Source organism: Orycteropus afer, unplaced genomic scaffold (genome assembly GCF_000298275.1).
Source record: "Orycteropus afer afer isolate SDZICR_OR568_19922 unplaced genomic scaffold, OryAfe1.0 scaffold00070, whole genome shotgun sequence".
NCBI classification, from domain to species: Eukaryota; Metazoa; Chordata; class Mammalia; order Tubulidentata; family Orycteropodidae; genus Orycteropus; species Orycteropus afer.
Genome location: NW_006921657.1, coordinates 8,853,747 through 8,869,316, shown reverse-complemented (window position 1 = coordinate 8,869,316; position 15,570 = coordinate 8,853,747). Strand labels below are relative to the sequence as shown.

The 15,570-nt window shown below is 38.2% G+C and overlaps 1 protein-coding gene across 1 annotated transcript in view; it reads left to right on the top strand.

Annotated features, from left to right (window-relative positions):
* The window catches only part of DDX21 (DExD-box helicase 21), a 28,097-nt gene that overhangs the window by 9,552 nt on the left and 2,975 nt on the right, over positions 1-15,570 (top strand). The window contains exons 6-14 of the mRNA XM_007940675.2: positions 1,260-1,445; positions 2,456-2,601; positions 3,273-3,422; positions 3,894-4,055; positions 6,859-6,978; positions 9,148-9,221; positions 10,749-10,908; positions 12,377-12,511; positions 15,231-15,275. Coding sequence (XP_007938866.1) covers positions 1,260-1,445; positions 2,456-2,601; positions 3,273-3,422; positions 3,894-4,055; positions 6,859-6,978; positions 9,148-9,221; positions 10,749-10,908; positions 12,377-12,511; positions 15,231-15,275 — 1,178 coding nt within the window. The remainder of the gene's footprint in view (positions 1-1,259; positions 1,446-2,455; positions 2,602-3,272; positions 3,423-3,893; positions 4,056-6,858; positions 6,979-9,147; positions 9,222-10,748; positions 10,909-12,376; positions 12,512-15,230; positions 15,276-15,570) is intronic.

The window sequence follows — 15,570 nt, the reverse complement described above, 5'->3', positions numbered from 1 at the left end:
AAGGTCCCAATCATCTGGCTTCTCTTCTGCTGTTGGTGCATTTTGAATTATGCTTGGTAGTCTATTTATACCAAATATTAGGGCCCTTAAGTTTCTTTTTTGCCTCTTTTCTTCTTTTTGGCTGCAGACAGGCTTTCTTTTTCTCTAGGTCAAGGACCAGATGTGGCAGCTCTTGCTTCTGTGACCCATTACTTCCCAGAAGACCTGGAAGCTTTATTATATTGAGCAGATTGATAAGTTAGGAAGGAATATAAGGTATTGAAAATGTCTTGGCATTGGCACAGAAGGCTTGTGGTTATTTCTTTCCAGCTTTAGGAAGTTAAGCATAGGTTTTTAGCATCTGAAAGGCCTGGGTTTGAATCTAGACTGTACAGAGTTGCTTTATGTCTTTAAGTTCAAGTTACTGAATTTTTCTGAGCTTTAGTTTTTTCATCTGTAAAAAGAGTTAATAAACCCACCCTGTAGGAGTGTTCTGAGGATTGAACTGGAAAATATATGTAAAGTGCCTAGTACCCCAAGAATTCAATAGGAACTTAGTAAAAAACTCCATTATTACCATCTCATCCTGGTTATGTTGAACTCCATTTTCCTGAAACACACCAAGCTGATTCTTACCTCTGCCTTCTTAGAGAGTCTCTGGGTGGTACAAATGGCCAAATGGCCAGTGTGCTCAGCTGCTAACTAAAAGATTAGAAGTTTTTCACCCAGAGGCATGTCAGAAGAAAGGCCTGGGCAATCTCCTTCTGAAAAAAAAGCCAGCCACTGACAGCCCTGTGTAGCACAGGTCTGATACCCAAGGGGTCTCCGTGAGTCAGAATTGACAGCATTGAATTTGTTGTTTTCTCTTTTTTGAATACCTTTCTGAATACTTGCTGTTCTATCCTTTCTCCTTCTCTCTATATCTTCTCATTTTATATAGAAAGTTTCTAATTCCGTAGGATTCTTACTATCATTTTGTGAAATCTTTGACACTTTCCACTATCCAAGGCAGTCCTTTCTCTCCTGGTGCTACTGTCCCTCACCAGTACATTTTTTTTTCTTATGGCACCTCATACACGGCACTGTCATTTCTGAGACGTTTCTCCCAGTAGATTAGGAGCTCCCTGAGCGTTTTTGTCTTCGTTACTTAGCATAATACCTTGTACTTCTAGTTGTTTCATAAGTATTTATGGAACAAAAATGCTGTTAATTGGTGCCCCAGACTAATAACAGGAATTTCATTAAAACCTAGCAAATCTTATCATTGGTGTTCTTTATAGTTGAACGCATGCGGAATGGGATTGATATCCTAGTTGGGACTCCGGGTCGAATCAAAGACCACCTACAGAATGGAAAGCTAGACCTCAGCAAACTTAAGCATGTTGTCCTGGATGAAGTTGACCAGATGTTGGATATGGGTTTTGCTGATCAAGTGGAAGAGATTTTAAGTGTGGCATACAAGAAAGGTAAACAACCAATGCAAGGATCAGGGGAAGAATGGTCTTCTCACAGTTAAATGAAGCATTAGGCAATTGAAGGGGAAACTTGAATTTAAAAAAAATCATGATTATCTCTTATCTCCGATGTGGAAAAATTGAGAAAATACAAGGAAGAACTCCTTATTTTACCAGCTTAATGTCCTTTGCTTTTAGTATATTTCTTTCCAACTCTGTATTAATTATAATCTTACTGGACATTACAAAGGTAAGAGTCCATGAAGTGGTCGTGCCATGATTTGGTTCAACTATACACCTGTTGTCTGTCTGGTTTTTAGTCTATAAATTATTCTGCCTATAGACATTTTTATACAGATAGCTTCTCTCACACCTCGATTAATATTTAGTAATTCTAAATTCTTCAGGAGAGAGTTCCAGAAGTGGAGTTGCTAAATTAAAAGGTATAAATAAATAGTTCATGCCCCTCGATGTGCATTGTCAAATTGCTCCCCAAAAGGATTCTGGCATCTTACCCTGCTATTTGAAATATGAGAATGCGGTGGCACTCTATAGTGAATTAAATGAGTAGGGGGAGTTTTGGGTAGCTGACCTCAAAGAATGAATAGACTGTAATTCTAAGCTCACAAAACATTGAGGAAGTGCTAAAGACTGTAGAACCTATTCTGGTGTTTATTATAGGCTCTCAGCTGGGTGATATATATTGGTTGGTCATGGGGTGGATAAACTGATGTTTTCCAGGTACACAGATTTCCCTTGTAGTTCATAAAGGCCAGTGGTCAGAAAACAAACTTAAAATACTTTTGGAATTGTAGGAACCTTTTACAGAAATAATTTCACCAGTATTTCTTCTGTATGCCCAATGGGAAAACTCCTTCATTTTTGAGTCCTCAGTGTCTGGCACAGCTGGGACTCAAGCAGCCGCTGTTGGATGTTGATGGACCTGGTGGGACTGGGTGAGGAAATAATACTGTGTAGGCTTATTTGGGTTATTCATACTGACTTTTTTTTCCCCCTCAAAGATTCAGAAGACAACCCCCAAACATTGCTTTTTTCTGCAACTTGCCCTCATTGGGTATTTAATGTTGCTAAGAAATACATGAGATCTACATATGAGCAGGTGGACCTGATTGGTAAAAAGACTCAGAAAACTGCAATAACTGTGGAGGTAAATGATTCATTTAGTTGCCGGAATTAGTAAGAAATTGTTCATCATCTTTTCCTGTCTGATAGTACCAAGACTGGCAAATACAAACTTTTCTAGATAAATATAAAATCCAAGGAATGATATATACCTCAGTTGTTTTTAATATCTGTGTTTTCTAAATTCATTAACTAGTAGCCTAATTTCAAGCATCTTGGAATCTAAATCTGTCTGAACTATGTTAATGGAAGGATGTTACACTTAAATTTAAACACTAGAGGGCAACAGAGTAATTTAGTGCTTGATGGTGAAATTGTTTTCATTTTAGGGTCCGGTACCTACATGAATTTATTTCACCTGAGGAATAGATCTGTAGTATCTGACTATTGGTTGCATCAGTTATGTAGTTTCCTTAGGAATCTAGGGAACTGTATTTCTTTTTCTACATTTCCCTGGTTATGTCAGAAAATACATAAACCAAATGCTCTCTGGAGGAAAAGGGGAGGTACAGAGGGACAAACCATGTTGCTCCTTGCTTTAATGGCTTAATTTTTTTTTTCTTTTTCTCTAAACAGTTGTAGCAGGAGTCTGCTATAGTTGCTATAGTACCAAAGATCACTAGTTTTGACTGGATGATAGCAGGATCCAGAAAGCCTTCAATAGATAGTTTTTTTTTTTTTTTTTTGTCTTAAAAGCATCTGGCTATCAAGTGCCACTGGACTCACAGGGCAGCAGTCATTGGGGACGTGATCCGGGTGTATAGTGGTTATCACGGGCGAACGATCGTCTTCTGTGAGACCAAGAAGGAAGCCCAGGAGCTGTCACAGAACGCATCCATAAAGCAGGTTGGTTCTTCTTCTCGTGCCCACAAAACTGAGCCATCAATAAATTGTCACCTTGGACATACCTGCCCTCAGGTGGTTCTTTAATCATTCAGTGACTTCCAGTTTATTTTAGATTGGAAATGGGGGGAAGCTCTTTCAATTAATGATCAGAATAGACAAGTTAGAGCTCATTTGATGAGCCTCATCTTGTCAAAGAGGAAAGGGTAGCTCAAACCCAGGTTACAATGACAAAGCAGATTTGATCCCTGTATTTTCTGTTCTACATTGGTGTGTCTAGTTGGATACTGTTGATAATTCAGGAAGTGAGGATTTAGAAATAGGTTTGAGGCTTATTCATTTTAGGCACATGTTTTTCCCTTTATAAAATTTCCAGTGAGACTATCACCAAAATGTGAATATCTTTTATTGGCCTAATTGGCAATTACCTGTATTGTTGGCTGGTATTCTTATGCTTGGTTATTTCTTTGGCAGGATGCCCAGTCATTACATGGAGACATTCCACAGAAACAAAGGGAAATCACCCTGAAAGGTTTTAGAAATGGTGATTTTGGAGTTTTGGTGGCAACCAATGTTGCTGCACGTGGGTTAGACATCCCTGAGGTCGATCTGGTGGTACAAAGCTCTCCACCAAAGGTACGTGTGTTACACTTCTGTTCTGTTTCTTTTAAGTACCAAAACAAATTAGAAATTGTATCATTTGCTTTCATATGATTACTAAGGGTTATTCAAGATATAATAGCACACTGAAGAGGTGCTAGAGGTGCTTTGGGTAATTTTTAAAATGAACCTATTGTGTATGACCTCATTATATAAAAAGACAAGAAAAGGCATACATATACAGACCAGAGTTTCTTAACAGTTACCAAGAGTGGGAGGGAGGGAGAAAAGGGTTAAAGGGGGTTAATGGTGTTAAATAATCACGTTGGTTAAGGGTAGGATTGTACAGCTGAGTTTTGTGATTGCTGTCAGTAAGTTATACGCTTATAAAAAGGTAAATTGGCAAAAGTTATGTGATAGATTTGTTTACAACACCAACCAAAAAAAAAAAAAAAATGCCATCAATATCCCTGAGATGTAAATGTGGAAGTTGCTATGTTGGCGGATATCTTGTTGTGTATGTTTTCACCACGATAAAAGTGAAAAAAAAAAAAAAGTAGCTGCTGAGGCTGCTTATGTATAACCAAACACCTCATGGGATTTGGTTCCTTGCTTTGGAGGGTTAGGCTTGTGGTTTCATGGACATCCCAGTGGATTGACTGAATAACATTTAGTGCTTCTGTTCTGCCTCCTAGTTCGTTGCTGTGTGCCTGGGGTCTTAAAACCTTGCAAGTGGCCATCTAAGGCACAGCAGTTAGTCTCTGTCTGTGGGAGGAGAGTCAGGAGGAATAGGAGGAGGAAAATAGAATGGGTTCATTGCCTCCATGAACAAATGCCTCCTTGGCCTTGAGACCAGAACAACTGGATGGAACCTGCTACTATTACTGAACATTTTGATCAAAGAGTCCATGGAAGAATCTTGATCAAAAGGGGAAAAAGTGCAGAACGGAATCTCAAATTCTCATGGATTCTGCACTTTCTGGAGCCAGAGAGGGTTGATGAACTCCTAAAATTATTGCCCTGAGGTCATCTTTAAACCTTAAACCAAAAATAACCCCTGAAATCAACTTAAAACTGAAAAATAGTTTAGCTTAACTAGTAGAGAAGATCTGCCTAAAGCATTGTACATTTTTAAGAATGATCTATGTGGGATCAGATTGAGAATAGCAATTCGAAAGAGTAACTAAGAACCTTAGGGGGCAGTGAGTTTATGTTAATTAGGATGGAACAACTCAAAAGGAGAATTGAGAGTGGTTGCCCAACTTAAAGAATGTAGTCATTGTCATTAAAAATGTACTTATGGAAGCTACTGAATTGGTATGTGTTTTGCATATATATTTTCAACGCAACAAAATAAAATTAAGGGGGGGAAATGAACCTGTTGTGATAGCCTCCCCTCAAAACTGATAGTTGAATGGAAGTGTTGGAAGATTCACTTTTGGTTAGAGGGGAATCCTGAAAGGCCTCACAGATGTAATGCACATTTTGAGCTAGATCTTGAATATTGGGTAGGTCCAGCTTTGATGAGAAGGGAGTAGGATAACTAAATGTGTGAAAATCATTATAAAGGAGTCTGTTCCAATCACTTCAAGTGTGAAGACCCTGTAAAATCCCTCACAATTGATAAACCTCATTTAAAGGTGGTTTACATTGATGGAAAAATACCTGATCACTGTGAACTCAAGGAAGCCCAGGTGGTGCAATGGTGTTAAGCACTCAGTTGCTAACCCACCAGTGGTTCCATGAACAGAAAGACCTGGCAGTATGCTTCCATAAAGATTACAGCCCAGGAAACCCTATGAAGTAGTTCTGCTCTGTCATATAGGATCAATATGGGTCAAAATCAACTTGACAGCACCCAGCAACAACTGTGAATTCATTAATTTCTTATAAATGATATTGCAGGTTTCTTATTAGTAATGGTATCTGTATAATTTTTTGAAGCAGGTCCTTGAGTGTTGATATACATTGTTTATTGAACCTATAGACCTGCCCTGTCCAATAGGATAATCACTAGCCTCATGTACCTATTGAGCACTTCCAGTATGGCCTGAATTGAAATAGATGCTGAATATAAAATACATGCTGGGTTTTTGTTTTTTCACTTTTTTATTACACACACTGGATTTTGAAAACTTACTATTAAAAAACTAAAAAAAAAAACCAAACTCACTGCCATTGCGTTGATTCTGACTCATAGTGACCCCCCTTTGGGTTTCCAAGGTGGTATCAATACTGAAGTAGATTGCCCAGTCTTCCTTCCGTGGAGTGGCTGGTGGGTTTGAACCACCAACCTTCTGGTCAGCAGTCAAATGCCTTAGGTACGATGCTACCAGAGCTCCTTTTTCCTTATAAAGTGGTATCCAATTCTTCACTATAAAAAAGGAATGTACAATATCTCATTGATAATACTGAAATGTTGATACTTTTGGATGTAATTACATATATGGTTCTATTGGACTGCGCTGCTTTAAACACTGCTTTGGTGCAGTGGGTAAGGCATTTGGCTGCAAACCAGGAGGTTGGCTGTTCAAACTGGCCAGCTGCTCTGTGGGAGGAAGAAATAGCAATCTGCTTGCTTGAAAACCCTACGAGGGCTTGCTGTGAGTCAGAATTGACTCGATGGCTGTGGATTTGTTTGGTTTTTGATGCAGATTTGCCTATAGGATAGGGACTACTGTTCTAGAGAATCTTGCAAAATTGTTTATGCCAGTTCTTTAATTTAAATTGAGATACTAACACCCCACTCCAGGTATATAACAACCACATTTGTAGAATAGAAGACTCAGATCTTTGTGTCTTTGTTGTTCACCGTCCCTTGTGTGTTTTACTTCAATAGGATGTGGAGTCCTACATTCATCGTTCTGGGCGAACGGGTAGAGCTGGAAGGACAGGTGTTTGCATCTGTTTCTATCAGTACAAGGAAGAGTATCAGCTGGCACAAGTGGAGCAGAAAGCGGTAACTCTGTCTAAGCTTTCATTCAACAGATGTTGAGTCCTAAAGTCAAACTTTAATTTCTTTTTTCAGTTTCTATTAAACCTTAAATGATTTTTATTCCTAGTTTGTGGCAGTGACTGAAAGTGTGTTGTTAGTTGCATGTGGTCTTATACGTCGTCTCACAATATAAAGCACATTTTGAAATCACTTCACATTTGAAAGCAATAGTTGCTTTTTCATACTTACAATTAAGAGACATTTTGATGTTTGAAAAGCAAGTTGCAGACAGTGACAATGAGAACAAACCAAAAACATTTAAACAGAAGTTAGGTACTGTAGGAATTGCTCAAGATGGAAACATGTCCAAGAGTCACAGGAACCAACCCAGAACTGCTCCCAATGGCCAAAGCTACAATAATTTGATCAACAAAATAAATGACAATAAAAACCAAACTGTGGTTGTTATTTGCCATTGAGTTGGACCTGACTCATAGCGACCCATCTTTGGGTTTCCAAGGCAGTATCACTACAGAAGTAGATTGCCCCATCTTCCTTCCGAGGAGTGGCTGGTGGGTTTGAACCGCCAGCCTTCTGGTTAGCAAGTCAAGTACCTTAGGCACTACACCACCAGAGCTCCTAAAAATCAAACTAGTTGTCATCAAGTCAATTTTTACTGTTAGCAACCCTATTGGACAGAGTAAATTACCTCATAGGGTTTCCAAGGCTATAATCTTGACAGAAGCAGACTATCACATATTTCTCCCATGTAGTGTCTGCTAGATTCAAACTACCAACCTTTTGGTTAGCAACCAATCAGTTAACCACTATGCCCCCAGGGCTCCTTTAAATAATGTTGCATTATATTCTAACCCAAAGGATAAAGTAATATTTGTGACTTCATACTCATAAATGATTGATTGAATAAATAAATAAATAGGGATGAGGAGCCTAATATCCTTTTCAAATAATTTATGTACATTCTTTCCCCTCCAGCTGGAACTGAATCTCTCCACTGCCCCCCCTTTCACTGTGGCCTGTAGGGAGAGTAGAGTACGGAAAGGGGTAGGAGTGGGGATCACTTGACAGTGGGGAACCTGTGTCATACTTTTTGGGCCAGGTGATTGAAATTTACTTAATCAGTGAAAAACCCCTCAAGAATAGTGTTAAGCTGTTATTATTATTTCTTCCCCCAAACCCATAACCAGTGTTGGGTTACCTAATAAGCAAGGCAAGCATGGGCTTACTTGCACTTACTTACTAATTTCTAGTAATTCACATTTTTTCACCACGTCTAAGATTGTGCTTCTAGGTAAGGCTGGCTCTCTGTCTCTCCCAACCCTACAACACTTTACTACAGAATCAAAGCCTCTTTTGAAATTTATAATAACTAATGTGTGGAGTACCCAATTAGCAAGGTAAGCATGCTTACTTATTAATCTGTAGTGAACAATTTCAGAGGAGTTTCATCACATCTTACTTACCTTGCTTATTTGGAATCCCCCCTGCTTAAACTAAAACCATACTCACTGCCGTTGAGTCGGATCCAACTTGCAGCGACCCTTCCTTGGGTTACCTAGGCAGTATCACTACGGAAGTAGATTACCCCATCTTCCTTCCGAGGAGTGGCTGGTGAATTTCAACCACCAGCCTTCTGGTTAGCAGTCAAATGTCTCAGGTACTATGCTTTCCCTGCCCATAACCCTAGTCTAATCATAAGAAAAACCTCAGACAATCTCAAATTGAGGAGTATTCTACAGAATACCTGACCAGAACTTCTGAAAAGTCTGAAGGTTATGAAAAACAAGGAAAGACAAACTGTCACAGCCTAGAGGAGCCTGAAGATACTGACAGCTAAATGTAATAACCGTATACTGGATGCGATCCTAGAATGAAAAAAACATTAGTAGGAAAACTAGTGAAGTCCAAATAAAGTCAATTTTAGTTGATAGTAATGTTGCAGTGTTTCTTGTACCATAGTGACATAAAATGTCAGCAGTAGGAGAAGCTGAGTGGGGTATACAGGAACTCTCTGGGCTACCTTTGCAACTTTTCTGTAAAACTGAAAACTTTCTAAAATTAAAAGTTCAATAAATTCATTTGGAATATAGAAAAAGATGCAAGGGCTACTAATGTCAGTGGAAACAGTTCATGGTCACATTGTACATTAAATTGTGGTTCATTTTCTTGTAGGGAATTAAATTTAAACGAATAGGTGTACCTTCTGCAACAGAAATAATAAAAGCTTCCAGCAAAGATGCCATCAGGTATGTTCCCTACCCTGCTATAGTCTATTTTTAGGGCTTATTCTTTGTGCAGTATTGAGATTTGAACTTTTAAAGTTTTTATTTTTAACACTTTATAGCTTGCTTGTTATAAAAACATTAATATTTGCTAGAGTATAATTTCAAAAAGTGAAAAATTTCATTTCTTCTCATTCCTGCCTGATCCTGTTTGCCACAGGAAGCTACTATTAATAGTTTGGTGTGTCTTAGACATTTTAAGCAGCCAGTGTCTTTGATAGGTATAGGTGCTTTTCATCTGGAGATTGATTAGATTGGATCGCAGATTATATTTCAAGGCTTTATTAATACAGTCTCCCACCTGGTAAGAAGGAGGGTTGATTATGTCCTTAAATTCTCATTTCCTAGTTACATAGCAAACTTCTAACTGATGAGGTGAAGTTTACTAATACTGGTTTGCAGTGGAGGTGCTGCTGGCATTTGGGGCAAGACATTTATTGTGAGGCACTGTCTGTCCTACAGACCGAATAATGATTAAGCATCCCTGACTTCTGCCTGTGTGCAATGTCCTCCCCTGGGGTAGGAGAACATTGTGTTCTGATAGCCAGAAAGGTCCTAACACATTTCCATTTGCCTCCTAGTGGAGAGGTGCAGCCCTGGTGGAGAACCACTGAGTTTGCACATGATTTTTAGAGTGCATCCCACAACTACTATTATAGATTTGTGAAATGCTTATTAGAAAAAATAGGTAGAGTCCATGATCAAAGGAAATACTGAATATTGTCTTATCAGTTAATAGCTCTAGAAAGTCTTACAATTGAAAGAAACTTTAACTGTATTTTTCAAATTTATTTCTTTGAATATTTGTGCAGGCAGAGTTCCCAAAGACAACAGTTAAAGTAATTTGTGGTTAGAAGGTCAAAAAGTAGAAAAGAAATGAAGCTACTGGTGGTGTATTGGAGTTGTTCTCTACAGGGACAGCCTTGCCACGAGAGGCCACCTCGTCTAGCCTTGTTTGTACTAGTTGGCCTCTGTAACTTTGAGGTGTGACATTTATTATCACTGAGATCAGGACTCTCTAACAAAATGTATAGTCTCATAAAGGTCTGTATAAAGTTTTACCTGATTTTGGTGCCCTTTTGTTTTCCTTTATTTCAAGTGGAAATAGCTGTAGTATTCTCTGACTACATAAGTAGCACACAATCATATAAAAAATGCTGAACATTGTGAAAGGTGCACAGAGGGAAATTAACATAATATTATCACTAAAGGTAATTAATTATATTGGTATATATCCTCAAAGCCTATTCTGTGAATACAGTAAATATATGATGAATAATATATGATTAAAAAAAAGTTGTATCACGTATATGTGTAAGTATGGTGGTCAGTTGAATATAAACGAAGAAATGTGTTACCATATGTATGTGATTTCATACAGTACATCAAAATAAGGCAGGTGTTACATACATGAAAAATTTGGCTTGAAAATTATTGATTTCTCTTTTGTCATCCTTTTTCTTAACAAAAATACTCTCAATCAAACTGTAGGTTTTTGGATTCTGTGCCTCCCACTGCCGTTAGTCACTTCAAGCAGTCAGCTGAGAAACTGATTGAGGAGAAGGGAGCCGTGGAAGCCCTCGCGGCAGCACTGGCCCACATTTCAGGTGCCACGGCAGTAGACCAGCGCTCCTTGATCAGCTTGGATGTGGTAAGGTTCCATGTCCAGTTTCTGACAATTTATACAGTCAGCCCTCCATATCTGTGGGTTCAACCAACCACAGATCAGAAATATTCAGGAAAAACAAAAGCAATTAATTGGTCAAAGCAGTCCCTCAAAGGCTAAGAGGGAGTGTAAAGTGCTATGTACGTGGCATTAAGTATTACACGTAATCTAAAAATGATTGAAAATACATGGGAGGATGTTCATAGATTATGTGCAAATTACATGCCATTTTATGTAAGCAACTTGAGCATCTGCAGATTTTGGTATCCTCAGGGGATCCTGAACCCAGTGCCCCCGTGGATACTGAGGGATGACTGTAATGTGACATTTGAACAGGAATTTGAAAGGATTCTATTTAAATTTCCCAGTTATTTTAATTTTCTTATGAAAGTAGGAAGGTATTAAATGTATATGTTTCCATGTTAAAACACACACACACATACCTATACATTATACACATACATACATACATATATACACATACGTACGTGTGTGTGTATACACACATGTATATACACATACATAATATGTGATTCCATGGAGACCGAAAGCAGATTAGAGATTGCCAGGAAATAGATGGAGGAGGAATAAGGAGTGCTAATGAGTACATTGGGTTTCTTTTTGAGGTAATAAAAATGTTTTGGAATCAGTTATTGGTGATGATTGCACAACCTTGTGAATGTACGGAAATGACTAAATTGTACCCTTTAAAATGGTGAATTTTTTGGTATCTGAATTATGTCCAGTTTTTTAAAATCAGGTTGGATGTGGTAAGGTTCCATGTCCAATTTCTGACTATTTATACAGTCACACACAAAAATACTTATAATACCTAGAAAGCGTTAGGAGGTATATGCTTTTTTTGGTCTCTTTGTTAATTGAATTTTAATTGAGATCATTGTAAATTTGCATGTAATTATAAGAAACAGTAGAGAGATCCTTTCTGCCCATGGCAACATTTCACAAAACTGTAATAGAATATCACAACCATCTTGTTGACATTGGCACAATCCACCAGCCTTATTCAGAGTGCACCCCTCCCTTTTACTTGCATTCTCGTGTGTGTGTGTGTGTGTGTGTGTGTGTGTGTGTGTGTGTGAGAGAGAGAGAGAGAGAGAGAGAGAGTGAGAGAGAGAGAGGTAGAGAGAGCAGACGTGTATGCTTTTAGGAAGAACTTTTCTAGAAATTACTTAAAAACATGAGAGCAAGTGTTCATTAGTTAGATTTGCTCTTTTTTTCCATTTTACCTTCCTTGTTCCCCATCACTCCCGTAAGCATCAAAGAATATTTTTTTTGTATGGAACCGTTTTCCTGACTTTTTACAGTAGTGGTTTCACATAATATTTTTCTTTTGTAATTGACTAGTTTCACTTAGCATAATTTCCTCTGTGTTCCTCCATGTTACGGTACCTTTGCCTTTGAGACTTTAATTTTATGTTCTTTCTTCTATAAGGGCTTTGTGACCATGATCTTGAAGTGCTCGATTGAAATGTCAAACATTAGCTATGCTTGGAAAGAGCTTAAAGGGCAGCTGGGCGAAGATATTGATTCCAAAGTGAAGGGAATGGTCTTCCTCAAAGGAAAGCTGGTAAGGGTGGGGCCTCTGTCATGAGCTCATTTTGGTTTGGTAGCTTTTGTGGTAAGAAATTAAAGACATATTTCAGATACACTAAAACATCTTTAGCATAATAATACAGCAATAATGTTGTGATGTATGTCACAAAGTAGTGCCCATTTGTTATTACAAAGCATTGTATTTATTTCAAATTTTTAGTATAATAGACTTTATATGGGTTGGTTCATAACTGTGGGTTGTATGTAAGTCAGAAGTTCATAATCCTGGAACTCCTGTATTCTTCACTGGGCAATTTCATCCGTGACCCTCAGTTGCCATTTAGTCAGTGACAGCTATCTGTGTCTGCAGCTTGAACCATTCTGTAGGCTGTATCAGACTTGAAAATCCAACTGCTTCCCTGAGACCTCCACCTAGATGACTTACTAAACTAAAAACATCAAACATGTTGTGTCAAGTTGATTATAACTCATGGCGATCTCATGTTACAGATTAAAACTGTTCCATCCAGATTTTTTTTTTTTTTTTTTCTGTAACCTTTACGGAAATAGTTCACCAAGCCTTTCTTCTGCAGAGCCACTGGTTGGGTTCAAAAAGCCAACCTTTAGGTTAGCAGCGGATCCCACTTACGAGATGATTTGTTGAGTACCTTAAAAACAAACTTACCCAAACTTTAATTTAAAAATCTCATATTAGTTCTTCTGAGTTCTGTTCCAGTTAATGGCATAAAAGGTGAGCACAACACTTCTCAGACATTTGGTCTCATAGCCCCTTTATGTTCTTAGCAAATACTGAGGATTCCAAGAAGCTTTTGTTTATATGGGTGATATTGAAGGGAGCCCTGATGGTGCACTGGTTAAAGTCCTCAGCTGCTAACCAAAAGGTTGGCAATTCAAACCCACCAACCATTCTGTGGTAGAAAGATTTACAGCCTTGGAAATCCTATGGAGCAGTTCTGCTCTGTCCTATAGGATCATTTGCAAATCAGAATCGACTCAATGGCATTGAGTTTAGTTTCAGATAGCTATTGATATTTATCATATTAGAAATGTAAAACAAGAATACATAAGCCTATGTTCTGTCATCCATCCATCAGAGCAGTTATGGTATCACATTTCATGTGAATGTGAATGTCTAGGAAACTCCTCTGTATCCCTGTGACAAAACCCTTGAAAGGTCTCTTATTTCCAAGGGTCTCTGGGCCACACTTGCAGAACCACTGGCCTAGTGGACCAATTTCAAATTTTTCTTCGACTCTGCATATCTAGTCAGTAATCATAATTGGTCAGATCCACTTTCTTAAATGTCTTCTCTTATCAGCAGTTCTTTGCTACAGCCCTTACCACTTCCACATTGGTGTGTGCACTAGCCTTTGGTCTCAATCCCACCATCCTTTCATTCAGCTACCAGCATAATCCTTTAATAACTACACTTCTGACCATTTTTGTCCTTACACAACTCCTAGTAACTGTTAAGTCCCAACTCTTTAATATGGAAGATAATTCTTCATGACCTGACTCTTGCTCACCTTACCAGTTTCATCTCTGCCACCAATACCCTTTACTTCAGTCATATCACATACACCAGGCTTTTTCTCATCCTTACATATGCTGAACCTATTGTTTGTGCCATTTTGTCCTTCCACTGTGTGCTTTATGGCTCAGCTCGGCTTAAGTCTCCCTGTAAAGTACCTTCCTGTGCTTTCTTACTCTTAGTCTGAAGAACAATATGACCCACTCAAAGGCAAAAGCAGTTTCTAGTTTCTATCTCTAGTGAGGCCTGGTATTATACTCTATATACTTGTTAAGTATATGAATGACCAGAGACTTCCTATGAGTGCAAAATGCATCAGTATCTGATGCTCCCTGTGATTAATTAGGCAAATTGTTGGTGGAGGGGGTTTTCCTCACAAAATACTGCAGTTCGGTACTATCAAGAAAGAGAAGTGCTTGGCTCAGTGACAGGTATAGTTCGTGTTTGTGGAGACTGTGAAACAGGAGATCTTCCTTGATTTGTGAGGTGATGGTACTTTTTATCATCAAAGATAGTGCCCTATATTTAAATTTCCTTTCTTTTCTAATGTCACAAGAGGCCGAATTACAAAAAACTAAAAAATTAACAATATAAACCAAACCAAACTCACTGCCATCGAGCAGATTCCAACTCATAGCGACCCCCTTTGGGTTTCCGAGGCAGTAAGTCTTTACAGAAGTAGATTGCCCAGTCTTCCTTCCACATAGTGGCTTCTGGGTTTGAACTGCCAATCTTCTGGTTAGCAGTTTTTCTGCTTTTAGTTAGATTATCCTGAATGGCTGATACTCTCTTTCTGGTGGAAGGCAGTGTATCGTAATGAATAAACTGTAGGTTTTGGAGACCAGATTTTAAGTACCTGCTCCACTAACTAGGTGTGGGGTCTCAATTAAGTCGTTTAGCATCTCCAAAGCTATAAAATAAATGTACTGGAGGATAGCATGGTGTGATAGCCAAGTGATCTCTCATTACTTGGGAAGATTTAAATCGTTTTGAGGTTGGGTTTTTTTTTTTTTTTTTAAATATTCCGTAACTTCCTGCTATTGTACTGTTAGAAGCTGTAATGTAATGGCCTTGGTCTAAAGGTCATCTAAAATCAATATCTGGTGTTTTTGTACATAATACCTGGTCTTTCCTAGTTATCACTTAATGTACATTTTGAAAGTCAAAGGTTAACTTAACTTCCAGTTGGTTTGATTTCTAGGGTGTTTGTTTTGATGTCCCTACTGCAGCAGTAACAGAAATACAGGTAATTTTTTCTCCTTGAATTTTGAAATAAATGTATATGGATTGCAAAATGTTTATTATGGAAAATAAAGAATAATGGGATGGGAAACAATAGCTGTAGTCCTTCACTCAAAGACAATTGAAAATTAAATTTTGATACATTTTTCTTCTAGTCCTTCTAGCCTGATCTTTTTGTTTTTGAGCCTACCTGTTTTCCTTTCTTTTTTCTGTTTCTACCAAGTTGTTAAACACCTTTCTCGCTCCCATTCAAGTACTTTGTATATCTTACAAGGGTTTTTCAGACATTTTTTTTTTCT